Genomic DNA, 27,841 nt, shown 5'->3' with positions numbered 1-27,841 from the left:
TAGCAGGTGGGTGATATTCTTTAGTCAAAAGTGAACAAGGGCATATTCAGTTACTGCAAGTTGCTCCTCCATGAGGATTTAATAAAAAAGTAACAAACACCAACGCTGACCCATGACTTACTATGTAAGACAAATAGGACACTATTACAGCTACAGAGTTTATATGGTTTCTATCCATATTTTCTCATCTGAGTAACTCCATTGACCTTTATTTGTAACATAAAAGCAAAAGTCAAACAAGTAAAAACTCAGTTAAGTTTACAAAAAGGGGAAATTTCTATGTTTCTAAAACGTGAACTGTTTCCCCAATTAAAATGTCCGTTTATTACACTCTGTATCGACAAGTCATTCACACAGTATTACTGTGGCTACCCGTCACATTCTCTCTAAATCTGAGGCTCAACCTTGTCTGGGAGGCTAACAGCTGAGTCTTAGACACATCAATCAATACAGAAGGGTCACATACTGAAGGTGAAGGCTACACAGCAGAGAGCCATACTATTTTCAGACATGTGAATGGACCATCTCGCATCTCCAGTCTTATATTCTTTTCATTGTCAATAGAATTATATGTTGAGTTAGTGTAAGATTGCTCAGTCAGTCCATTTGAAGAACAATAGTTTCGAACAAAACCTTTTGTATGTTTGTGTGCACTTTGCACAACAGTGAACAAGTGTGAATGCACTATTTTGAGAGTGTTGTGACTAGGAGGGGAGCAACTGCTGCCAGGACCTCAGTGCCCCACCTATTTGTGCTTCTTGGTCAGTCAAATGAAACTGGAATAAAATGGAAACACAAGGGAAGTCCCATGACTCGGTCATGGAGTTTCTGGCTAAACAACTGCAGTTATTGACAATAATAGCAGCCCTGATGTTATCCTTTCAGTTCTTGGAATCACTGCTACTCTGACCGACCTTTGATTTGAAAGCCGGACTGAAAGTGCAAAAATCCACTGCAGAAATTGTTTAACTTATAATCTGTAAATTTATCTAGTTTGATCTACAAGGTTAGCTTCTCTAAGATCTGAGTGACTTTGTACCAGGAATCCAACTCTTCATCAATGAATGCACAAGTTTAGAACTTGAGATAAATAATGAATAATTACAGAAAGGATTTACATCATAGAATGGTTCTGTTGTTAACACCATGTAGAGGGAAGGGTAGCCTAAAGTGCTAAACAGAGGCAAAACAAGTGAATTACAAGTTTGTGCAAAAATGACCTCAAAAAAACTCAACGTGGTCTCCAGTCTGTTCAGTGCGAAATCTTGTATGAGAAGCAGCAATTAAGAAGTTACATTTAGAGGCTTTGTTTTTTTCTATAAATAGCAGCCCACAAATTACTGTGTACTTCCTTAGCATACACTGCGACAAGCGCTAATTCCAGAGAGGACATAGGGAAAAAGGTGGGAAAATGTAAAAATGTTTTTGGCATATTTGAAAAATAAATACAAGGTAGACTAAGCTGTGTGACAATGCAGGAAGAAAGAAAAAAGTAAACAGAGTGAATGGCATTGATTTTGTAATGGCACATAGTGTATTGCTAAATCTTAAAGCCGAGAGCTGAGCTTAAGCTTTTAAAAACAGGATAATTCTTATAATCTGTGTTATAATTCATTATGAGCCCATATTTGAACTGTACCTGGGTATTTACTTTTATAACTACAAAGCTTGGAGTTACAGAATATATTGTGCATGTTTTTAAAGTAGATACATAGATCCAATCTGAACAACATCCAACAGAAAATAAACAATAATTAGCATATCACAAATTGCATGAAAGTTTCTGATAAAGTTTTGGCTCCTCTAGCAGCAAAGGCCACCATTTGAACCAATGAAATACTGCACAGTACTGCAAGTAATAAAGTTTATTTATGAAGTGCTTTCAAACAATTCAGAAAGTCCCACACTGGTTTGCTTTTGTTCTGGTGCTTCGGCCGAGGTTGTGTTGGAGTCTTGTCAACCCAATCAGCCTCATCAGCAGCCAATATGCAAGGACCACCTCCAGCACTCAGCTTCTCTGCCTGTCTCTGAGATTTATTGTGCCCCTGCGTTCCTGCAAACTGATGTTGTAGCTTCCCGGTATTCCCTGTGTGGCTGAAGAGCAGTTCTCTTACCAGGACTACTTACCTGTCTCTTGAGCTGACCAGTTCCTTCTGAAATTCTCACCTCAGCAACTCACCTGGCTGTTCACCCTCTTACGACCCCAGCAGTCCCCCTGTGAGTATCATCCTTGGCATTGCAAAATAACCAACCCCTGTTGTATTGAAAAACATCTCTTTGGAAACTCTCCTAATAGACTTATCTGGAATAAGCACTCTTTTTTTTCCCGTCAAAACACTCCCAGTGACCTGATGCATCTCTCACAGATCCCGGCCTTTAAATGTGCAAGTTTTTCTTTGAATGTCAGTAAATTTCGTTGACCGAGGTAGGAAAAGATACAATAAAACCAGAACAATACAAAACCATCTTAAGCCACATAATAAAAGTAAACAGATAGCCTTAAAAAAAAAATAAAAAAAAACAAAACAAGACTGTGGTCCCAAAAGTTCATTGGCAGGAAGCTAATGAGCAAATGTTAGCTTGTTAAAGTAATGTGTTAGCATTTAGCTGAGAGCGCCCCAGTGCTAATGCTAAGTAAAGCCTAACAGAGGTGTTAGTGTGTATATAAATTACATTAAGTGTGATGTTTTTCAAAGTCCACTGTTTGCTGATGTAATATGATCATTTTATCTATGTAAAGTTCTCAAAATTTCATCGATATCCCACACAAACACCTTTGTGACCCTCACCAACATACGGTACAAAATATCTACATAGCCGTTTTTAATTAGGTGCAATAAGCCGTTGGGTTTCCCCTCTTCGAGGCTCAAGGTTCAACACATTCCTGACTGCACTGGTCAGTATGATTTTAATCTGTTTTCACAGGCAGGCGGCACAGACAGACAATCTTGTTTGGAATTCTCGTCCCACTTGACTGTGAGACCTTCAGTCTCATCTTGTGAACATACCAGAAAGGAATCAAGGGTGGCAGCCTGTTTTTTGTGTGCGTCCCACATGTGCTCACTGGAAAAACATCTGAGCCCAACACTGGGATATCATATCTTTACCCTGTCATATCTTTCAGGGGCATCTCTCTGGAGCCACACATAGCTTTGTCATTGCAGCTGAAAAAACAACAACGTGGGGTGACATCAGAGTCAGCGAATCGCAGTGTTGATACAGCGGAGGCATATCAGAGCTGAAGACTGTGCTCGACACTCACGGTGCACCGTGAGTGTCGAGCACAAAGTGCAGAATTAAGTGCGAAAGACACACCAAAACCACTTTGAAAACTATGAGGAGGAGACGAGCTGTGACACCGCAGGGGCACCCTGATCATAATGACACGTAGGGGAAGACTGAGCAGCCTGTCAGGAGGGGCACTTCACCACAAACGGGGTATGAGAAGTGCAAAAGTGGTCTGCAGTCGAGCTGAGAAACTTACAGGCCCTGGTTTTACATGAATTGCAAACACTAGTAACGTCTAATTAAATAGACTATCCCATCATACTGAAACGCAGAGTTTTGATTGTAGAGTAAACTGACAAAGTGACAAATTTACAGCCTCAGCAAAGTAAGAAGCACTTTCTCAGAAACATAAAATAATCATGTGGTACTATGGTATTTGCTGTTACCAAAATCCCAGTTTGAACTCCATTTAACTGCCACAAATGGCATTTTACTTTAGCATGTGGTACCATGACAGAATTAGACACCAAATAAATAACTTAGAAAACAAAAATGTAGAGTAGGTTTTAAAAATTTAAGTAAGAAATTGGCAGTGGACATGGGCCATGGGCATGCCATCTGGGCTGTTATTTAATAAATAATTTAGTGAAATTTGCCCTAAAAAAAAAAAAAAAACTCAAAGGCCACTCATCAATTAAGCATCAAAATTCAGTTTAACTAAGTAGGACTTACTTTGGACCACAGACAAGTGAAGACGCTGAGAAAGTCAATGTAACGCTTTTGAATTATGATCAGTTTTGTGCTTTAAAGAGATGATATTGAAGTAAACTGAGTGTATTAAAACAGATAGAAAAGAGATTTACAGTGTTTTAAAATATACTTTACTCTCAATCAGCTTTATACTGTGCAACACAGTAAAAGATTAATCTCAAAACACTATACTCTTTTATTCCAAGTACTTTTTACTTACAAAAAAAGTGATGTCACATATTTAGGCGCACCGACCAGGATTTGGAAACATGTTAATAAAGATAATATACTTCATACAGACTTTTTGTGGTGCTGGCATTTATGGAACAAATGTTAATAATTATAAATTAAGGAAGCCAAGGTATCAATTTCCTTATGTTAAATTACAAAACAAAAATCAATCCACTGATTTGCTTTTAGCGTAACAAAAGCACATTTCAAAACATGAACCATTTAAACTGAAACAAGTTCAAACCCTCACAACTTTGCATAAACATATTGGCATATCCTGGTACCACCTTCACATTTAAAGGACAGATTTGAGTGGGTAACAGTGCAAGTTATATGTTAAATGTCACATGGAGCAAGGAGCTGAGAGTAGGGCTGGGCGATATGACCCAAAATTCATATCTCGATATTTTTTAGCTGGATGGCGATATAAGATATACATCTCGATATATTTTTTAAAGCCATAAAGTAAGAACAAAAAGAGTTCTTAGTCAAAGCTGTGTCCCAGATGTCACACAGGCACTTTTATTAACATAGAGCAGATGTACATAAAATTTACTCAAATATAAATTATGAGCATTTATTAAATAATAATGCTCCATAAATAAAAGAAAACAATGTTGTTTTTGTGCATAACAAAAAGCTCACAATTGTGCAGTCAAAATGTAAACTAAAAGACGCTGAGCACAATAACAAAGACAGATTTCACAGCTGCTCTGTTCCCAACTTGTACTGCGTGACTGACAGCCTGGAGTTTGAAATCCGCTTCGCAACCACGTCTCTTAACAGGTGCCATTTATGGTCCTTATACACAGTAGGGTAATATTACGTTGAAGCACAGTACATATCACTCCGCGAGGCTCAGCCGTAATGCTCCGACAATCCATCAAGCGGTGCAGCTCCGTAGCTTACTAAAGTCGTACTAAAATATTTTTTGACAGATTGCCGAGCGCCGTGTTCCACATAAAATCGGTTCGCGGCCATCAAGCACAACCTGAATTCATACATAAGGCACGCTGTCAACTTTTGAGAAAATGAAAGGATTTTAGTCCGTGCAGCACCTCTGGGCTGCATGGCGTTAGCGTGGTTAGCTCGTTAGCGTGGTTAGCTAGCTAACACGTTGACGCCGTCCAGTAACTCGTTAACGGAGATTTGCCGTGTCCATCTTTTCGCTTCCTGCAGGGTGAAGCGATGGGGGAGGAGGGAGAGTTGTGTTCAGTGAAGGAGAGGCGAGGCCGAGTAACGTTGCGTAAAGACGAAAGTGGACGAAAGAGAGGCAAACTTGCGGCTCCACAAGTATAATTTTAACGTAACATAGACTATATCGATATAAAGGATATTGTCACATCTTATATCTCGTATAAAAATATATCGATATTTTTTAAAAACTCGATATATCGCCCAGCTCTAGCTGAGAGCAAACAGCATTGCAGCTTTGGTTTCTATGGTGACAAGTCTGGGAAATGTGACAAACAAAACAGGAGCGTCATTGACTCCTTAATGACAAATAGGTCTACGGCTCTGTTTTTCTGTAGCAGCAGTATTGTTGTTTGTTTTGCTCAGCTGTCAATCAACATGCAGGGCAGGTTAAGGGTCGCGGCCCACATTCGGACAGCGGCCGCCTGCTCTCAGCAGGAAGCATTTCCTGCTCTAGTCTGCATGCTGCTTTCAGTGGAAGGTCAAACACCTAGGGGTCAAAGGTCAAAGAGGATGCGTATATGAAAGAAATGAGTTTCTCCTGCTCAGATTCTAGACATGCAAATGTATAGTGTAGCTCCCCTCAGAGACAACACTGCACTATATACCTCAACCGGTCGTGATCTGACGAAGATTCACTGGTGAAGTTAGACAGAGATTAATAATAACTAGTGATTTATAAACACACGGTGAGTGAAAAAGAAACAGTCCATCAGGGGCCCCCAGCAGCCTAGACCTGTTGCAGAGTAACTAAGAGAGGATTCAGGGTCACTTGATCCAGCCCTAACCTGATACAGCCTAAGATAAAAAGTCTGAGAGAGCAGATAAGAATCTCTGAGTAAGGCCCAGGTGGATGATAGATAACAAATAAAACTGGTTTTTGAGTTTTCCAGCAAGGATGGTTGGGGCTAAACATTAGGCTTCCAAATGAATTAAGTGTCTGGAGTGAAAGATTGCTGCCATCCACCCTCCTCAGCCTTTGCTTCTATGGGACAATTAGCGGTGTTGATTCATTTAAACTAATCCGCTGTAACCAGATTTATGTAAGGCAGAGTAAAGGTGCTGCTGTTAATGACTTTCTGAATTCTTTGGTATTGGCTGTTCTCTTTTAAAAACAAACAAACAAAAATTGTTGTAAAACTTCACCTTTCCACACAAAGGAAAATTCCTGCTGTTGTAATTCACAGTGAACAAAATGTTACAATATCGGTAATATCCGCCTAAGCCCAGGGCCCCCAGGCTCCAGTGGGGCCTGGGTCACATCTAGGGTCATCGTCAGGAAAGTTTATGGGCTGAGCACTTTTTTGGTGGTGCTCTAGTCTACGGAGGAGATGCTCGACTACCTTGGGGAACTGAGCAGACACCTCATTTCTCTCTTCTGGATCCTTTTCAATGTTAAACAGCATGACGGGCTTCAGCTGATCCACCTCAGAGGAGCTTGAGTTGGAGGTGTTGCCGTCAGGTCGGGGGAACCAAACGTCACATCCTGGGGATAACAAAAAGGACATTAGCAGTATTGTTAAGAAGGGAAGAAAACCCCATCTCCATTTTCTGTTCAGCTTGTTTGTTCTTTTTTCCTGCCCTACTTATTATAGATGAATTTTATCATGTGTAAAAACTGAGACGCACTGCTAAAATTGCACTTTCCTTATATTAGAATATCTCAGGGATTAAATGTGTAGTTAAACTTCTTTACTGACAGAAAGGGGAGTTTCACTGGTCCGGTCCACTTAAGATCAGACAGAAAAATAAATAAATAAATAATAATAATTTAAATAAATAAAAATGACCAGGCAACCACTGCTTTTCCTAGTGGCAACAAGGCTGCCATCTTTTTACTCTAGTGTGACTGAGCCATAAGGCAACTTGCTTCTTACTTGTTAGATCGATCACTTAGTATTGGTATTAGAACAATAATTTAAAAAAAAATCCTCCAAGACCCAGAATACATTTTTACCCCCCCCCCCAATATAAATATACATTTTCCACAGTGTGATCACAGTGTAATGGGCCAAGTGGTACCCAGTGGGCAGGGCCACAGCTGATGGCACTTTGGCTCATTGACCAGACCACAGACTGAAGATAAAAGATGGCCTCTGGGTCTCAAAAATGAAGGAAGAGAGAACCATTTTCCTCCTGCACAATGAGGACGTGCTGTCAGCTCTGACAACAACAACTTTACCGTTTTACATAAGATGTATTCAAATATTTGCTACTACCAAACTACTTCATGTATTGCTACTTTATGACGTTGGACTTTTACTTGGGATGGAGTGTTTGATTGTATTAAGTTTTTTTGTTTGTTTTTTTTTTAAATAAAGATAAGAAATGAATGTCTTCCTGTGTTTCATATTCTACGTCCCACTTAGACTAAATATGACATTAGAAGTGACAGAAGATACTGACCTGGGTACCCAGTCAGCAGCTTCCACTTTGAAGATCGAATGGCTGCGTGAATGGACACATTGAAGCCGGAGTTGGCCACCTGAGCCAAAGTTAACTTGCGCTGCCTGCCAGGACCTGTAGACAGAGGAGGACAGAGGACAGAGCTGATTCAAGGAAACCATCCATCTTAAAAACTACAGTTCGCTGATTAAGATTATATTAGTCCACCCCTGGATACAAAGCGCCTTCTGTGGATCGGAAACCAAATGAGAAGGTAGACTGGCATCAGCATACTTGACAATCACAGTCGGTATCAGGTGAAGGGTGTGAAAATAAATGTACTAATAACAGACTTTTGTGCTGCAAAATCTGCAGTGAAATAGAACAGTTTAAATAAACAAACCCCATGAAAATCCCTCCTGTTCAAGAACAAAAGTTTTTCTTTTTTTTTTTTTTTTTTTAAATGTATACATTTCTGCAAACACACAGAACTTTGGGCCTGGAGGAATTTGACAGATACGGTGGTAATGTGGTCGACTCAGCACCAGTCCTCCATGTTTGCCAAATATAATGAATAATGTGCTGTTAGTGCAGTTGTGCAGACACAAAGACAGAAACAAGGGTCGCAGTTACCAATGAGCACACTTTTATCAGTTTCATAGGGCCAAAGTAAATAACTGATCTTCCTTTTGATGGTGTAGAAATATCTGCAACTTCCAGTGATGGGAATAACGGCGTTACAAGTAACGGCGCTACTAATGGTGTTACTTTTTTCAGTAACGGGTAAATCTAACTAATTACTATTCCTATCGTTTCAACGCCGTTACGGTTACTAACAAGAAAATGCGGTCGCGTTACTATTTTTCAACAAACAGACGGCTGAAGCTGTGTTCAGCTTACTGCATCTTATATCAGTTACACGGAAGTAGCTGTCAGTAATCCGGGCGCTACAGCTTTAAACAGCTGCGCGCGCTCCCGCGGACGGCAATCACTTTCTGGTAGTCGATCACTTTTTGGCACAACACCTGGAGCTAAAGGGGCAAAACAATGAGAGAGATTTGTGAGGTTTAGCGTGTTTGGAGTGTGTAGTTAGTGTGTAGTGTTGTGGATAGTTTTGTGTTGTGTGTCAGAACAATGAGGTGACTGCTGTCTCCAGGTATCAGGCTGTGATGTTCTCCTTTATAGTGGACAGAAATTATTTTTTTGGAGTGGCACAAATAATCTGTGCGGCATCTTATTGAATGCAGAACAGCTGATTGTTCTGTAAATAGTTTGAAATATTTGCATTTAAAGTTATGAAATATGATTCAATAAACATGTTTGTGGTTGTTACAGTAAAAAAACAACTTTTTCTACTCTGATTTTATGTTTTTTGTCTGATTTTAGATCAATTGTGTTAATACAGTATGTCAAAATGAAAACATAACTGTAAATTCAGGCACGTGAGGTTGTGCTGAAAACAATGATACCAAACAAGACAAAGTAAATAGTTTTTAAAGGTGAAATGTAGAGGAAACATCAAAAGTAGTCAAAAATGGCCAATTATACCCTGGAGCCCAGAGGGGTAAACATTTTTTTTAAAGTAACGCAATAGTTACTTTTCAAGTAATTAATTACTTTTAGAATCTTGTAACTCAGTTACTTTTTTTGAAGTAGTAACTAGTAACTATAACCAATTACCCTTTCAAAGTAACTTGCCCAACACTGCATTTCTAACCCTTATGGAAAATGTCTCCCAGAAGCGAGTACACATCTCCGCACCTTCAAACACAGGAGATCTGGCCTTCTCAGGTTCATACCGCTGTTGACCCCAACAATATGGTCCTGGTTAGACAGTCAAGTACAAGCAAGTCATTTCAGCCTCCTAACACTGTCAAAAACAAGCATGTCCTCAACATTCTTCACATAAAGAGAAATCCGCACCCACACAAAGCCAAAGTTCCCCATCGGGGCTTGTTTAATAGAGCCGATCCCGCCGCAGCAACATGAGTGAGGGAATTAAAACATTTCCGATCTCAGCTTTTTTGCGACCACATGATAAAAGCTTCGACAATGAATTCTTCACTGATCGTTGTGCGAATGACGTGTGGGTATCTCAAACACTTCCAAATGCAGAGCTAAGCTGCTCAGCTCATCTCAGATCAGCATCGCTCACATGGTTGCGTAAGAATGGGGTGTTCAGATTCAGGTGTGAACACCGTTATGTAAGCAGGTGATTAATGATTGACAGGTTTGATTAATTATGCTGCGCACGAGCTTCTTCTTCCATTCTTAAAAAGGGACTGGACCTCAAACCCCAACAGATTGCCCGCAGTGTACACATGTCCATTTCTTACATTCATTGTTTGCAGGACAAAGGAGGCTGCACTCATCTGGATCCACAGCAGGATGACATACAAACAGGAGGAAGGGAGGGAGGGAGGAACAGTGGGAAGAGACCCTGAGTGAGCAAGAGAAGTTTCTAGAGGGAGAGCTGAGGAGTGATTTAAGGCTTGGGTGAAGTCCAGGAATCGTTCTCTCAGCAAGTGAGAAGTTCAGGGACCCCTCTGTGGCCCATTTAGCCACAATCCTTTTACTCACAAAGCGACAGCAAAGAAGATTTTGAAAAAGAGACTTGAAAGGAGTGAAAGAAAAAGCATGAAGAGGAGAAGGAGAAAGGAGAGAAGAGGAGAAGGAGAAAGGAAAGGGTGGTCTCAAAGAGGGGCTGGGTTATAATAGGAAAGAAGAAAAAGGGGGAAAAAAAAGAGAAGAATTTCAGCCTGGAAGGGAGGGTGGGTGTCAAAGCGGTGGCCGACAATAAACTTTCAAACATAAAACATGAGGTTGAAAGCTTGTAAAGCAGTGCTTCCCTTATCAAGCCAATGATTTAAATGTTAATGACCACCAGTAAACTTTGAGGGTAATTTGAGCAACACTGGCTGAAGCTGTACAAACAGCCTGTTTCAAAACAGACAAGAAATCACTGTTTGGATTTTCTGGAATTATTCGTTTAAACAGGTTTGCGAATGAGGGATTTTATTAAGTTAAAGCTTCATTTACCAATATTTGTATTTGGTTTTCTTCCTCTCAGCTTGGTGCAACCAACTATTACAGCTTTCACATTACATTTTTTTCAATGATTGTCAAACCAAAACAAGCTTAAAAGACACAAAAACAATCAGCAACTTTAAACTTTTGTTACTCTAGTTCAGTACAAGAGGCCCTGATAAACTCAAAGTATACTCCCTGCTCAGCAATAAACAGCCCACCAAAGAGATCAGCAACCAGTTAATCTGAGCCCACGGTTGCCCCTAAAGGACTGCTGATGGATGCTAATATTGTTTTGTTTTTTTCCTCATTTTTGATATCTACTACACATCATTAAAGACAGAACATACTGTACTTTGTAAAAGTCCTGAGCCATCCTTTATTTCTTTATATCTAGCTTCCAAGGACCTAATTTGGTCCTTGATAGTTATCTTGAGCAAAAGTTCTCCAAACTTTTAGATGTTTTCTTGGGACATTGTCTGCTTTTTAACTCATTTTCAGTCTAATCCTGTACACTGCCATTTTAGAAACACACTGCAGGCGGTTTAGTGTCACGTCTAAGCCTAACCTGCATACCTAACACTGACCTATCAGTCAAGGATGAAAAAAAAGACATCTAACTCGAGGAATAAATCAGTATTGTATGAACATGCAACAGACAACTTAGCAAAGAACCAATTTTTAATTGGCTCTTTCAGCACTGTGTTACTGTCAGCCTGTCACAAAAACAGTTTGCTTTCACTACTTAAGTTGAATCTAAGAAAAATGCCAAAGATCAAACAGTTTGACAGGCATTAACTGACAAAAACCTGCCAAACCTGCCATGGTGTGCAGTGTTCCTTTAAAACAATTTGAGGAAAAGACAAGTAGGACAAAATTATAAGAATTAGGCTTTATGGACATGACTTTCAGATATCGTTCATCTGCTGTACACAGTTTTAAGAAACAAGAAAAAAAAAAAAAAAAAACAAAAAAAAACCAAACACACAACAACAACACACAGAGACCTAACACAGGACCAGAGCAAAGCATCTGTCATCAATTCACCCATCTACTGTTCACTGAAGCCTTATCAGAAATGGTCTCTATGGAAAGATGGTTGTCAAAAAGCCATTCTTAAGGAAGGCAAGCAGAGAGAGAAGACTGGGGATGCCAAACACACAAGAAGTGGACTGAAAATCAGTGCCAGCGGGTCTTATGGGATCATGAATTCTAATTTCAGTCAGTAGACGTCGACAGTAGAGGCCCGTGAGTTTATACGCTCATCTGTAACACATGGTTGAGGCTCTTTCATGGTTTTGGGCTGCATTTCATTCAGTGGTTTTTAGGAAGAAAAATGAAGGACTTTCGAACGAAGTACCGTCAGATTTTCATCCATTGTGCAATACCATCTCCAAAGTACCTGATTCACAATGGCTTCTTTTCAGCATGACATTGATAGCAGATAAACTGGCAATACAGTAAAAGCATACCTGGAAATACACATGCACACACACCAGTCATGGATTGGCCTCCCCGGGGCCTGTAACTCAACATTATTGCCGCACTTGCATCATCTTGACAGAGAACGGAACAAACAGGGACCCACTGGTGAGCATTGAGGCCTGGTCCAACCCACCCACTAGAGAGTCGCTAATGTAGATAAGTGAACATGATCCCCCACCAGTGAACACCAAAAGTTGCCCTTAAACCTGAAATTAAGCCCAGATCTGTGCAGTGCTTAGCTGACTTGAAATACGGATTGACGTCGAACACTGAAAATCTCATATTAAAGCAGGCTGACGTTCATTGTTGAATATGGACTCGGGAAGGAGCGTGACTTGTACAAACTCTAAAGGACTGCCGTTTAAAGAAATCCAGATAATATTTTGAAAAGCCCCTAATACATAACACTACTGTTTGTGTCACATATGCTTGATCAACATATTAATATCTGTCTGATACATCTGTGAAGCTTTTCAGTCCCAAAAAAGTTTGCAAAAAAAGAAACAGAGAGCAACCAAGGCTCAGTTGGTAGAGTGTGCTGTCCACTAATAGCAAGGTTGGTGGCTCAGGTTGCAGTTCCTCCACACGTCTGCGTGTCCTTGGGCAAGAAACTAAACCCAAAGTAGCTCCCTATGGCAGGACGGCACCTTGTAGGTCTCTGCTGCTTTAAAAAAAAAAAAAATGCTGTAGGAGAAACACTTTAGAGCATTTTGGAAAAACCACCAAGGTTAAAAAGGTGCTATATAAGCTGGATTTTTTTTTTTTTTTAAAAACCATTTCAGTCCCCTTGGACCTTTGCTATTTTTAAATGTGTAACTGAGGTGTAGTATCCGCCCCAAAAGTCAGAAAGCATGGCCCCAGATAACTGCCCTGCTACCTCCCCAGAGATGGAAGCGGTTTGGTCCACTAAATATTAAGTGGTTTAGACAAGGATGAGTCCAAAAAAGCAGTCCCTATAGCAGATTTCCTGTAAAACCTCCCTACAATCAGAGGTTAAAGAGCGAACACCCACCCTGCCCTCTAACATCAGCTTTCTCAGATTTCCTCCCTGGCGACTGATTACAGTGTCAACAGTGAATGATTAGAGTTTCACCCCCGTGTTATCAGCATTCCTCAGAAGAAAACAAAATATCTGTTATATACGAAACAGTGAGGGGGAAAAAATCTGATAAAATTCTCTGGATTCAGCTCATTTTAACTAAGATTCCAAACACTCTTTACAAACCTAACAACAATTTCAAACACTCTTTTTGCTTTATTCAAATGTTATATAAGACTCTATTCTAAGGCCTAAGCTCAAACAATGATCCTTTCATACAGGCTTAATGAGAAAACAGCAGAATTACATTGTTAGTAAGAAAAGGAGAACATATCCTACACTGCAAGCACACAGAGGAGGAGGAGGTCAGTGCATGAGGTTTTCATCATCTTAAACCTTCACTGGCATGTGAATTATGACTAAGAGTGTTTAAGCTTGCCTGTGTGAGTTTCATCCTCAGTACACAAGCATGCAGGTTAGGCTTAGCCGTGACACTAAACTGCCTGCAGTGTGTGATAAACAGATGATCTGCCAGGCAGCCTGCAGTCCACCTTTGACCCAATGCGAGTACACTCCAGATACCCATGACCCTGCACAGGACGAGCAGACTGATTTACAGCAGCACCGCTTAAGAACAGCTAAAATCCATATCATGATTACCTGTCACATTTATTGCAATAACAGGTCAGCCATCCATCGTTCTTTACTGCTTATTCAATTCAGGGTCGCTGGAGAGCAACCTATACTCTAGCTGTTATAGGGCAAGAGGTTGGGTAGCACCAGACCTGTCACCAGTTCGTCACAGGGCCCATCACTTCTCTTAATTACTTTTTTTTTTTTTTTTTTTTTTTTTTAAATGCAAGTGAATGTAACTAATCTGCATAATGTTTTAATTATCTGCACTGTGCAGAAAATAAAATAATTTAACATAATTATTGTATTATAAAGAGTTACATGGATCTTTGGAAGCTCATTTCTAGATCTATATCTTTTTTCATTAGCTCTACCAAAATAGTTTTGAATAATTAAAAGCTCAAAATAGTCACATCCACTGGTCAGCTGGGACCTTTCTCTGTGGGGCTTGCCTGTCTCAGGGTATTCTCTCCCACAGCCCAAAGACACAATTATACGATGTGTTAGCCCTTTGATGGACTGGCAACCAGTCCAGGGTGTACCCTGACCTCACGCTATGACAGCTGAGATAGACTCCACCTACCTGGAGACACCGAACTGAATAAGCAGTGATGGTCAGTTTATACTTTCTATTTTTTTTTTTTTTTTAATGAATCATATACATTCAATTTAGCTTCACTAAAGATTTTCTTCTTGGGGTCATCCCACCAGTCCTTTAAACCAGCACTATTGTGATTAGCTGCACCCTCATAAACAAAAGCTTTAATAAACAACAGGTAGGTGGAGCTTCTGTGCTCACAGTCGAAACAGTGTTTCCAAGTTGATCATATCAGCGCTATCTGATATTTATGACATCATACATGTAGCTGTTTAGCAGCTTCCCCAAAGCAATGCCCACTCATGTATTTTCAATGGATTCATTCTAAGTTCATGACAATGTATCAGCTTGTTGAAGACATTATTACACACAAATCAATCCATATTTCCAGTATAATTTTCTATTAAATAACCTTAAAAAAAAATACTCACTCTACTTTTAGGGAAAGGCATAATTGACTTTAACAATTGACATTCTGTGAAATCAGCAGTTTGAATTAATTGAGAAAATTTTCAGACATACTGAAGAAAAAAAAAAAAAAAAAAAAAGATTTCCAATAACATTAAAGTGGAAAAAAGAAATGTGAACTTACATGGAGCAATGTCATAATACAGAGGGTCGATGTTGTGCAGCAGCTCCAGTCTGGGTGAGGCAAACCCTTTGCTGTAAGATAAAAGCAGTGTTGCACTTCAATAAGAGAACACACAACCAACACGCCACGCTGACTCATGTGCTGTGAGACCCACCGGGATCTGTAAATCTGAAGCAGCTGGCTGTTGCTCACCAGGCGGTCATATGCGCTGACCGCACTCCACCACAGAGAAAACGCACCACTTTCTCTGACCACACTGACTGATAACACAACTGAAATAAGTTTCACTCTCTCACTGGGTGCTTCTCTGTTCTGGGCCTTCGTTTGGTTTACCCTTCCCAGGCCGTGCTGTTGGGGCTGCTGTTTTCTTCAACTGGGACGTCCAATTAAAACACAATGAAAGCAGCGTTTTGTGCCCTGTAGTGCTGCTCACACGGCCGTGCCAGCAGCTGGTGGTCAGCTGACACGCAACGGCCAATCGAGTCAAGTGGAGGCTGCGAGTAGTAGTTTGCGGTCCTGGCTAAGCCTCGATTTTCTGCCGGGGCTCTGCTGTAGCCCTCAATTTCACCTCTTTCACTGTGTCCGCATTTAGTTTACAAATATAATGTGTCAGTCAAATGGGACACAGTGACAGCTCGCCTCACATGGAAAGCACATCTGTGGTCTGCAAGCTGCTCCGTGTGACTTATCGATTTACTAATAGCTTCTTTGCAAAGTTCTCCAAAACACAAGAGGTCATCCAGACGTTTAATTGAATATATTACATTTAACAAAATTGCATCATTTCAGGCATGTCCTGACATAAAAGGATTTGCAGCAAAACAAATTAGCTGATCTAACAGGAGGACAGCTTAATTTTTAGTCTGAAGCGAAGCTGGGGGGGGGGGGGCAGAACAGAGGGATGGACGGACTACAGATTTGTGTGAGAATGACTGATGCAATTTCCTTCTCTTTGAGCTCTCAATGCCACAGCAACAAAGGGCTTATTGAAGAAGCAGGGGCTCCTACGAGAAGAAGACAGAGGTAGCTGGAGAGTGCGAGCATGGGGCGGGGGTGGGGGAGGGTCTGAAAGGGGCACCAAGAGAGGGCAAGCTGTCAAACTTAAGAGCTGGTATCACTCACAAAAACCCTCCAGGCTACAGCCAACTTCCCCCTCAAGTCCTGTGACAGATCTTGACAGTAAAAAAACGGCCCAGCTCACCTGATCGCGTTCCACACATCGAAGCCGTCCAGCGGCTTCGTGCCTGTGGTGTTTCCTCCTGCCAGGCCAACAAGTGTAGGCAGCCAGTCGGAGATGTGGATGAGCTCACGGTTCACGGTACCCGGCTGTTTCAGTAACGGGCTGGCAACAAATCCAACTCCTCGGACTCCTCCTTCCCATAGTGACCACTTCCTCCCTCGCAGAGGCCAGTTGCTGCCACCAGACAGCGTTTGACCTCCATTATCTGAAACAACCACAGGGGCAAAAGGTATGAAGATCATTTGTAGATACTGAAACAATGTTCAAAATTTTCCAGAGTCTGGATTTCATATATGTTCAGGTTCCAATGTCACTCTGTGGAAATTAGGTTTCTGAATGTTGATTGTACATCAGCCAAACATTTTATATTTCCAGCAGACATGTGGGAAACCATGAAAATGAATTTAAAGGTGGAAAACCCATCTATGCGATATGTGCTCAGGTTTTGATGAGTCAAATACTCTTTAAGCAAATGCATAAAGAAGTTGTTTTCTTTCTTCTTCTTTTTTTTTTTAAAGGCAAAAAAGCAACAGGAAACTCCTATCACCTGATAACATTTTATCCAGTCAGCTGATATCCTTCCACTTTATGTTACCTAATTCAAGTGAGCTGAATCACTGATCACTGTATGCCAATAAGGTCAACTGTGACTGTAGCAGCAACTGTAGCCTTTAACCTTATAGCAAATGAACAGCATCAATAAGCTGCAACATTACAAAGTTTCACAGCTGACACAATGTGATGTGCCAATTTGCTATGGGGGCTACACAGGGTTTTATTTTGTTGTTGTCAATTTCAGATGTGTGACATACAGTCATGTGAAGAACAAACTTCTATAGATTTCACTGCAAATCTATGAATTTTGTTTTGTTTTTTAATAGAACTGCATAAAGTCCAGTGATCAGCAGTTATTGGGAAACTTCATGTGGTGCTGAAGCATCATTAAAGTCATTAGGGATTCATGTACTCTGTAACATGACTGTAAAAATTCAATGGCAATCCATCCAAGCGATGAAGGATTTCAGTTTGAACCACCAATGAAGCAGCTGTCAGTGCACTCCCCAGGGCTGCTATTGCTGAAAACAAGTGATCAGCTGAGACATTGAAACAACACGCCGATGTTGTCTCACTGTCTGACAAATACTCCTATAAAATATCCAACCATTACACAAGTGCACACACAGGCGGTTAGACTGTCATCATCCCAATAAGCCGATCCAGTATAAATACTCTTGACCAGTCACATCCAGGCAAGGCTCCCCTTTCACAGGCAAAGTGTCATCCAAGTCCAGGAAGTAGTCTGTGTCGATTCCCGAACGGTTTTTGGAAAAGACCGTCTGCTTCTTAATGTCTTTTCAAGCTGCTTTGCCTCTCTACAGGCCAACTCTGTCTTTCCCAGCTCCCCCAAAAGGTCCCTTCATCCTCCTTGCTCATTTGCTTACAGTAAATTCCCAGTGAGGCTGTCAGTTTACAGAAAATGTCATCATAAAGGAAACTCAAAGTCCAACCAAACCAAATTCTGCCAATTCTGTCCTGTTAAGCTTAGTCAGTGATAACAGCTTGACCAGGATGAATTCAAAGTGTGAGCTGGAAATGTGACTAACCAAACAACTGATAAGCCTTCTTTCAGTAAGTTATAGTTAAACATTTATCTGGTCAAATCACAGATTACATAAGCTCTGCACCACATTTACACAGAAGCAGGAAGTACTCTGAGTTTTTCCACTGCTTCAGATCAGCAGAGTCAGTGTCTGCCCAGCATATGGTTGGCTCAATCCTCACAATCACAGCGAGCCAAATGTGTAAAGGAACAATGAAACAGGCCACCTACCGTAGCCCACCACAGGCATAAAAATGCTCACACTTTACTTTCACAGCATTGTTCCTGTCTTCTAATTACCCTTTAAAAACACTAAACCCCCTAAAAATAACCCTCAAACGTAGTTACCTACTTCAGATGCAAATCATTAGATGTTCCACGTGTGGAAACCTGCGAGCAGGCACAGGTTTAAATGATGTGGTTTATGGCCCGTCTTGGCCACATTACGTTCTTCATCAAAGGTTTATTAGATGTTTTTCCTTTGTCTTTTTCTCGGCGAGTTGCCTGTAGAGCTCTACACGAAGACATGAGCTAAGAAAAGTTTTCCTTACTTCTATCAGCCGGCAGTGACGTTTGAACAAACATAGCAAAACACCGCCCTCTAGTGGGCATCCGCAGAAATACAGCTGTCAGCCAAGATAACTTAAAATAAATAAATCTGGGACATTTGAGATCTCTTTCAGCTCGTGGAGACTGATTTCAACATCATGGAGTCAACTTTGGGATTACATGAAGAGATAGACGGCACTGAGACACAGCTCTAATTAGTGCTCAGCTATATAATGCATTTATTTCTAAAAAAAACAAAACAAAACAACAACATCAACTGTAGAACAAATAGTGGTTTATCTAGCATCTCAGTTTAAAAAACCAAAAACAACAACAACTAATAATTAAACTCATACCAGTTGAGAACACAAGGACTGTGTTGTTCCAGAGTCCCACTTTCTGTAAAGCCAGGGTGATGTTGCCCACCGCCTCATCCATAGCTGACACCATGCCGGCGTAGAGCCTGCGATTGGTGTCTGTGATAAAACTGTAGGGAGTCATGTAGCGCTCTGGCACCTGCAGGGGTGCATGGACCGCCTGCAGCGCCACATACATGAAGAGTGGCTGAAAGATAGAGGGAAACGGGGACAGAACATTCACACTGTTGTCATTACAGACGTTAAATGCCCCCCGATGTCTGAGCTGATAACCTTCTATACATGTTAAATCTAGGATTATGATTAAGATAACTAAGGTTAACTCTACGATTTGGTTAGGCTAGCAGTTTCACAGTTAATGTATGTGATGAGATGTTGTGTGTCACCTTTTGAGAGTTGTGTCTCTCAATGATGCTGATGGCCCTCTGGCTCAGCAGCTCAGTGGAATAGACCCCTTTGTATCCTGCGGCGACGTCTTCCCCATCTCTAAGGTCCAACGCACAGCGGCTCAGGTTCAGCGAGTGGCTTTGATAACAGCGGAAGTGAGTGAAGTAATCCTCACTACCTGTCAGGTAACCTGTGGCACACAGCGGGTAATCAATACATTAAAAACAGCTTTAAAAACATTGAAAGCACAGTCATGTATGGCAATTTATCCTGTTATTCTTTATATGTTCATTATATCACTTTATATAGTGAGATGGCAAAAACCAAAGAATATTAAATATTTATTACATATTTATTCTTCTTCTCTGTAAGCTACATATTCACTGTCCATTACAGACACTATTAGCAAAATTTACACGTAATGTCGCCGTTTGTTTTGAGGTCTGCTACGACACAGAATTTTTATCATTCGTAAAGATCTGAATGTGACAGAAATGATTCCCAAAAACCACAGATACTGATAATTCTGGTACTGGCAGTTTATATAGCACGTGTCATTCAGACGTTTGTGTATATTGGGTAGTTTGAGAACACACGGACGTGATCTATGAGACTACGATCAAGATGCCAGATAAATAATGACACTAGTTTTGTTAGGCTTTAAATATAGATGGGAAAGTACTGTATGTGCTCAAAAATTAAAAACAAAAATCATTAAATACATAATATTATTTAAAAATAATGCAAAATGTCTAATACTGTTCGACCTCTGGACCAGGAGTATAGGGAAGCATTTTTAAATAGTCGCAGGTTTTTTAATTTATGTCACTCTTTAAAAAACAAAAAGACTTAAATTCTTAATTTGACTTTTACTGGGATAAACAAAGGCTACAATAAAAATGCTGTAGTTGTGGTCAGCTACTGAGGAGCTCATTTCAAATATGAAGAAATTGCAGACTTTGGCATGACGCACAGCGAGCAATGCAGCAAGCGGTTAGGAAAAAGTTTCCTCAGCAGAGGTATACGTGTTGATTTGTCAACAAAATTATGCAAAAAACAAAAAACAAGATGGCTAAAACTTCGTAAGAACAGTCCTCCCTTAAGGCGCTATGCTCTAGTCCAAACGGTGCTTTTGTCCTCCGCATGTTTAGAACTGGATTTATTCACTTAACAGTGTCCTCTTCAGTGAAGTCAAACATCTTCATCTAAGCCCTCTTCAGTTTTTAGCATGTGGCCTTAGCATCTAAGGTGTCAGCATTAATGATTGGGGTGAACAAAAACATTGCATTAACTGTTGGGTAACTTCACTTTTAATACACGATCTAATATTTTTAGTTCAAATGCAAAAGATTCAAATGTATCATGAAGGTGACGTGTAACTAAGGCAATCGTCACTTACTATGTGCATGATTTTACACAAAGATAAACACATGAGCTGTTACTGAGTAGCATTCATGCAAAATGTGCTCCATGAACTGTTTCTTCCACATTATACAAACCAAGGTACGTGTCAAAGCCACGGCGTGTGGGCAGGCAGTCCTTCATGTACATGCCCAGGTGCCACTTGCCGACCATGTGTGTGGCATACCCCGCCTCCTTCATGAGCTGAGGCAGCAGTTTCTCATCCAGAGGAACGCAGTAAGGCTGGCAGGGCCAGATGATCTGGTGCTGCATACCGGTGTGGATCTGAAGTTTAAAGACAAACACAAACGGTTAAGAAGAAATCTGCAATTTAGTAAAAAGGGAACAAAATCGTTAAATAACAGAAAAAAGGAAAACAACAGCCTTTGTGGTGGCGATGACTCAAACAGAAGTTTCAAAATAAATGTCCTGACTTTGTCTTGTTGTTCTCCTTTCCATCAACATCTATAATAATACGTACTTCCCTAGAAAGACTCCATTAAAATAAAGTTTACAAATCCAAAGTAGAGCCTGTAGGAAGACTGTTCTCATCGTGCAGGGAAGGGTCCTCTGTGATTGGCTTAACCAAATTTCACAAGAAAAAAAAAAAAAAAAAAAAGGAAAATCTAACTATTGTTTAGAAGTGTTGGTTATAATAACGGGGATTGTTCCTTACAGGAAAGACAATTTAACATGCATAAACACCAAATAATGCCACGAAACATGTGACGTTAACATCGGACATAAGAGTGTTAGCTCGCTAGCTAGCTGGAATCACAATGGCCTCCATCAGTGACTCTTCATGCTACTGAATGCAAATTCTTTGGTGATCTTCCCACTTTTGCTGTGGGTGGATGTGCAGCTTACGCCTTTATGAAGGCCAGCAGGGAATGACTCCTGCGGTTAAAAAAAAAAAAAAAAAAAAAAAACCACACACATTACCGTATTTTCACGACCATAAGGCGCACTGTGCTAAAAGGCGCAGTCTCAGTTATGTGTGCCCTTACTGTATTTAACACACTGAGGACTCTCAGGAAGTGCAGCCACTGTTGGGCCTTCTTGATGACCGCTGAGATGTTTCCTGTCCAGGAGATGTCAGCAAAGATGAGGACACCAAGGAACCGGAAAGTGTGGACCCTCTCCACACACTCCCCGTTGATGTAGAGGGGGGCCAAGTCGGTGCTGTGTCTCCTGAAGTCAACAATGAGCTCTTTGGTTTTCTTAGTGTTCAGTGCCAGATTGTTTTCTGAACACCATGCTGCCAGCTTCAGGGCTTCCTCTCTGTACTCTGCCTCGTCTCCCTTTGAGATGAGTCCAACTACCGTGGTGTCATCAGCAAACTTGATGATGAGTGTTGTTGTGGGTCGAACTGCAGTCGTGGGTGTAGAGAGAATACAAGAGGGGGCTCAGCACACAGCCCTGTGGGGAGCCGGTGCTCAGTGTGGGAGTGGAGGAGAGATGAGGGCCGAGTCTTACAGTCTGGGGCCGGTTTGTGAGGAAATCCTTTATCCAGGCACATGTGAGAGGAGGGAGGCCAAGAGTGACCAGTTTGGTGATGAGGATGTCTGGGATGATTGTGGACTACAGCTCAGCCTTTAATACAAAGAGCATTCGGACGTAGCTTTGCTGCTGCTCTAGGTGACTCAGCACAGCGTGGAGGGCTGTGGCGATGGAGTCTTCTGTGGATCTGTTTGCACGGTATGCAAACTGGTGGGGGTCGAATTCTGGGGGGAGGTAATCCTTGATGTGCTGAAGGACTAGTCTCTCAAAGCATTTCATGATTACCGGTGTGAGGGCCACAGGGCGGTAATCATTCAGGCTGGAGATGGGAGACTTCTTCAGCACTGGGATGATTGTGGCTGATTTTAGACAGGATGGGATGGCTGCCTGATCCAGTGAGAGGTTGAAGAGTCTGGTGAAGATGAGGGTGAGCTGGTGTGCGCATGCTCTTAGTACCTTGCCAGGTACTCGATCTGGACCGGCCGCCTTCCTGTGGTTCACTGCTAGGAGCACACGTCTGACATCGTGCTCTGTTACAGTGAGTGGGGCGGTGCAGGAACCAGGTGAGGATGAGGATGGGAGCAGGGCTGAAGCAGATGAGTGCTGCTGTTGTGGTGTTTCAAAGCGGGCGAAGAAGCCGTTTATTTCCTCTGCCAGCTGCCCACTCGGGTTTTCTGTTTTCGCAGTACTGCCTCTGTGGTTGATGATGTCTTGCATTCCCTGCCACACCTCTCGTGTGTTGTTGCTGGACAGGTGGGACTCGATGTTCCTTTTGTGGTCTGACTTGGCTTTTTTAATCCCCCTTTTCAGGTCAACTCGAGCAGCCCTGTACAGAGCTCTGTCACCTGACCTGAAGGCGGCATCACGGGCTTTGAGGAGTGAGCGGACCTCGCTGGTCATCCAGGGTTTTTGGTTTGGGAAAACCCGAATGCTTTTGTCCACTGTCACATTTGCAGTACAGAACTTGATGTAGTCCAGTACTGATCCTGTGAATGTTTCTAGGTCCTGGTGTTCAAATATGTCCCAGTCTGTCTCTGTGAAGCAGTCCTGTAGTTTGGAGAGAGCATTTTCCGGCCAGGTTGTAACAGTCTTTGTGGTGGGCCTGGCACTGCGCCTGAGGGGGGGGGTGTAGGCTGGGGAGAGCAGGAGGGAGAGATGGTCGGACTGACCGAGGTGGGGGAGGGGTATGGCTCTATATGCATGCTTGATGTTGGAGTAAACATGATCTAGAGTGTTTTCTCCTCTGGTGGGACATTTGACATGCTGATAGAACTTTGGGAGTACAGTCTTTATGTTGGCCTTATTAAAGTCACCTGCAATTATGTGAACACCGTCCGGGTGGGCCCGCTGCTGTTCGTTAATGGTGTTCAGCAGGATAGAGAGCGCCGTGTTTACGTTGGCATCGGGTGGAATGTACACAGCCGTGATGATCACTACTGTTAGCTCTCTCGGTAGAAAAAAAGGCCGGCATCTTACCGACATGTACTCGAGGTTCGGGGAGCAGTGACTGTTTATAATTGTCCCGTTGTTGCACCAGCTTTCATGCACGTAAATACATCCATCTAAGAGTGATGCTGAAGACACTAGTTCGTGAATTTGTTACTTCTTGGGTGAACTATTATAATTCATTATAATCAGGCTGTCATAAAAACTCAATGAAGAGCCTTCAGTTAATCCAAAAATGATGAAGCAAGAGTCCTGACAGGGACTAGAAAGAAAGAGCAGATTTCTCCCACATTGGCTTATTTTTTACTGGCTCCCTGTTAAATTCAGAATTCAATTCTAAATCCTTCTGCTCACATACAGGTCTTGAATAATCAGGCCACGTCTTATCTTAAACACCTTATAGTACCATATCACCCAAATAGAGCTCTTTGCTCTCAGACTGCTGGTTTGTGGTTTCTCTGATAATTAAAAGTAGAATGGGAACTCTTTTCCTCAGCCCCTCCTTCTGTGGAACCAGTTACCACTTAGGATTCAGGAGACAGACGGCCTCTCTACTTTAAGATTAGGCTTAAAAGCTTCCTTTAGAGGAGTTTACTTTAACCCCCCCCTTATAGCTGTGCTGCAATAGGTCTTGCTGCTGGGGGCTTCCCATGATGACTGTTCTCCCTTGAGAAGCTTTGTTACCAACCATTTGCTATGCCTTTAATGCAGCCACCATCAGTTGTGGTCTCTCTGTCTTCAGTTTAGCAGGAGAGATTCTGTAATCCTCCACTTTAGTAATTTTTTTGTGTGTTTTTTTTTTTCTCCAGACCTTTGGGTGTTGCCAACTTGGCCACTTTATTCTGTCTTTTTAGAAAAGCAGATTGTTGATTTGACCACTCCTGAAGCTTTTGCTCCTCTCGTCACTAATATGGCATTATGTTGCATAAATATGCTTAATTGTGGACAAAATATAAAAAAAAAAAATGCCTCACTGTCCAAATACTTATTACCTGACTCTATATAGATGTCCGTCTTTTATTTATTTTTAAGCCTACCAAGTAACTAATGTGATATTTTCCAACTCGTCGAATGAAGTGACAATAATGATTCTAAAATATTGGAATAGATTCATTATTTTGTTCCCCTGTATGCGTTTGTAGCCATTTCACTGATTTATTTAGCATATTCACTTAACACCTCTTAAAATGATTGATCGTTTACACCGGTAATTTGTGTCAGAAAAATTAAGAATTAAGTTCAGATCAGGACTGTTTGGCTTATTGGTCATTAAGAAATATCGACTGTATTTAACCTATCTTTATATCCAGTCTGTGTTCTCACCTGATACCTCCCGGTCATGAGCTGGTTCCTGGAGGGGGTGCACAGAGGCTGCACATAGTAGTTCTCCAGGCGGACTCCTCTGGACGACAGCTTGTCCAGGTTTGGCGTCCTGATCTCGGAGCCGTGGTAGCCGATATCGTACCAGCCGAAGTCATCGGCCAGGATAAACACGACGTGAGGCTGCCGAGCCGCTAAAGTTGGAGCTAAATTTACTATGAAAGTCGAGGCAATGATCCAGTAAACCACCTTGCCATTACCTTCAGTCATCTTCTTATTTATCACCTCAATGGGACAGTTTTTTTCCCGTCGAAATCAAACAGGAAGTCGGTACAGCCGCGTTTAGCTAACCAAGAAACAGTAAAGTAGCACCAGCTGTTCACGAGTTAATGTAACTAATGAGGTGTCAGTGTAATGATTACACACATCAATAATGAACGACGCACTGCAGCTAACTTTCACTTCCCTGTTCCACAGATTAAAAGCACTGCCGAGACTGCAGCAGCCAATCAGATGATCGAAAACATTGCGAAGCACGTGATGTATGGAAGCCCGACGCTATAAGCGAAGCTCTAAAAGCGCTATTAAATTAAATTAAATTAAATTAAATACACAAATTTAATACTTCAGTGTAGAAAACTGAGCATAATGGAAATCTTTTGATAAATTTGTCAAACTAAATTACATTAGAAAATACAAAGTAAAGTATAAATAAGTATTTGTACATTACTGGCAGTAATAAATGGTGATTAGCACTGTTGCCTCACAGCAAGAAGGTCCTGAGTTCAATACCACCACCAGGGTCTTTCTGTGTGGAGTTTGCATGGGTTCTCACCCACAGTCCAAAGACATACAGGCTGTACAGGGAGTGCAGAATTATTAGGCAAATGAGTATTTTGTCCACATCATCCTCTTCATGCATGTTGTCTTACTCCAAGCTGTATAGGCTCGAAAGCCTACTACCAATTAATCATATTAGGTGATGTGCATCTCTGTAATGAGAAGGGGTGTGGTCTAATGACATCAACACCCTATATCAGGTGTGCATAATTATTAGGCAACTTCCTTTCCTTTGGCAAAATGGGTCAAAAGAAGGACTTGACAGGCTCAGAAAAGTCAAAAATAGTGAGATATCTTGCAGAGGGATGCAGCAGTCTCAAAATTGCAAAGCTTCTGAAGCGTGATCATCGAACAATCAAGCGTTTCATTCAAAATAGTCAACAGGGTCGCAAGAAGCGTGTGGAAAAACCAAGGCGCAAAATAACTGCCCATGAACTGAGAAAAGTCAAGCGTGCAGCTGCCAAGATGCCACTTGCCACCAGTTTGGCCATATTTCAGAGCTGCAACATCACTGGAGTGCCCAAAAGCACAAGGTGTGCAATACTCAGAGACATGGCCAAGGTAAGAAAGGCTGAAAGACGACCACCACTGAACAAGACACACAAGCTGAAACGTCAAGACTGGGCCAAGAAATATCTCAAGACTGGTTTTTCTAAGGTTTTATGGACTGATGAAATGAGAGTGAGTCTTGATGGGCCAGATGGATGGGCCCGTGGCTGGATTGGTAAAGGGCAGAGAGCTCCAGTCCGACTCAGACGCCAGCAAGGTGGAGGTGGAGTACTGGTTTGGGCTGGTATCATCAAAGATGAGCTTGTGGGGCCTTTTCGGGTTGAGGATGGAGTCAAGCTCAACTCCCAGTCCTACTGCCAGTTTCTGGAAGACACCTTCTTCAAGCAGTGGTACAGGAAGAAGGCTGCATCCTTCAAGAAAAACATGATTTTCATGCAGGACAATGCTCCATCACACACATCCAAGTACTCCACAGCGTGGCTGGCAAGAAAGGGTATAAAAGAAGAAAAACTAATGACATGGCCTCCTTGTTCACCTGATCTGAACCCCATTGAGAACCTGTGGTCCATCATCAAATGTGAGATTTACAAGGAGGGAAAACAGTACACCTCTCTGAACAGTGTCTGGGAGGCTGTGGTTGCTGCTGCACGCAATGTTGATGGTGAACAGATCAAAACACTGACAGAATCCATAGATGGCAGGCTTTTGAGTGTCCTTGCAAAGAAAGGTGGCTATATTGGTCGCTGATTTGTTTTTGTTTTGTTTTTGAATGTCAGAAATGTATATTTGTGAATGTGGAGATGTTATATTGGTTTCACTGGTAAAAATAAATAATTGAAATGGGTATATATTTGTTTTTTGTTAAGTTGCCTAATAATTATGCACAGTAATAGTCACCTGCACACACAGATATCCCCCTAAAATAGCTAAAACTAAAAACAAACTTAAAAACTGCTTCCAAAAACATTCAGCTTTGATATTAATGAGTTTTTTGGGTTCATTGAGAACATGGTTGTTGTTCAATAATAAAATTATTCCTCAAAAATACAACTTGCCTAATAATTCTGCACTCCCTGTATCCCAATTCAGGGTCTGCAGCCTTAAAGGCCCCGGACACCAAGAACCACTTGGGGTGAGAGAAGGAAGACAGGATAAAGACATGCTGTGGAAGAGATACAGAGATTCATAACAAGTATGATTCAATGCAGAGAGGTCTATTAACACAGAGTGAGTGAAAACGGTGACTGAAAAACTGAAAAATCATGGGAGTCCCCCAGCCAGTGGCGGTCCTAGCCTGTTTGGCACCCTGGGCGAACACTCCCTCTGGCGCAACACTGCAGTTGTCTTTTACTCGCGAGGACGGTCATAGAGCGCTCTTCCTCGCAGGAGGCACTCATGGACTCGCGCTGTATCACCGTCTGCGTTCTTTATTTATACAAGCTTGTATCTGTGTGTGTGTGTGTGTGTACAAAGATAACAGAGTTATTCTAAGAACTCAGAGCTGAGGTT

General features: G+C 41.6%; 1 protein-coding gene and 1 long non-coding RNA gene across 2 annotated transcripts; both read right to left on the bottom strand.

Moving 5' to 3' along the window:
- LOC120718709 lies at positions 1-4,874 on the bottom strand. Its single transcript, XR_005692544.1, has 2 exons — positions 4,199-4,874; positions 1-4,164 (listed from the first exon to the last, which is right to left on the bottom strand). It is a non-coding gene; the product is annotated as an uncharacterized LOC120718709 (long non-coding RNA).
- Positions 4,875-5,527: 653 nt separating this feature from the next.
- arsb (arylsulfatase B) lies at positions 5,528-25,547 on the bottom strand. Its single transcript, XM_040007352.1, has 8 exons — positions 24,986-25,547; positions 20,815-21,001; positions 19,315-19,505; positions 18,908-19,115; positions 16,364-16,607; positions 15,163-15,233; positions 7,810-7,923; positions 5,528-6,889 (listed from the first exon to the last, which is right to left on the bottom strand). The coding sequence occupies exons 1-8, from the start codon at positions 25,250-25,252 to the stop codon at positions 6,624-6,626; spliced, it is 1,548 nt and encodes a 515-aa protein (XP_039863286.1). The 5' UTR covers positions 25,253-25,547; the 3' UTR covers positions 5,528-6,623.
- Positions 25,548-27,841: the final 2,294 nt, after the last annotated feature.

The sequence above is a fragment of the Simochromis diagramma genome, unplaced genomic scaffold, assembly GCF_900408965.1.
Source record: "Simochromis diagramma unplaced genomic scaffold, fSimDia1.1 OVJJ01000682.1, whole genome shotgun sequence".
Lineage (NCBI taxonomy): Eukaryota > Metazoa > Chordata > Actinopteri > Cichliformes > Cichlidae > Simochromis > Simochromis diagramma.
The sequence above is the reverse complement of the archived record's forward strand: the minus strand, read 5'-3'. Positions and strand labels throughout refer to the sequence as shown.

Bases quoted from the DNA above. Each gene is read 5' to 3' on its own strand.
- arsb (XM_040007352.1), bottom strand. From the start codon at position 25,252: ATGACTGAAGGTAATGGCAAGGTGGTTTACTGGATCATTGCCTCGACT. The intron at 19,506-20,814 runs GTTTGTATAATG...TGTGTGCCACAG, and splicing joins TGGCTTTGACACGTACCTTG to GTTACCTGACAGGTAGTGAG. The intron at 7,924-15,162 runs GTAAGTTCACAT...CTCTGTCTACAG, and splicing joins GTATTATGACATTGCTCCAT to GTCCTGGCAGGCAGCGCAAG.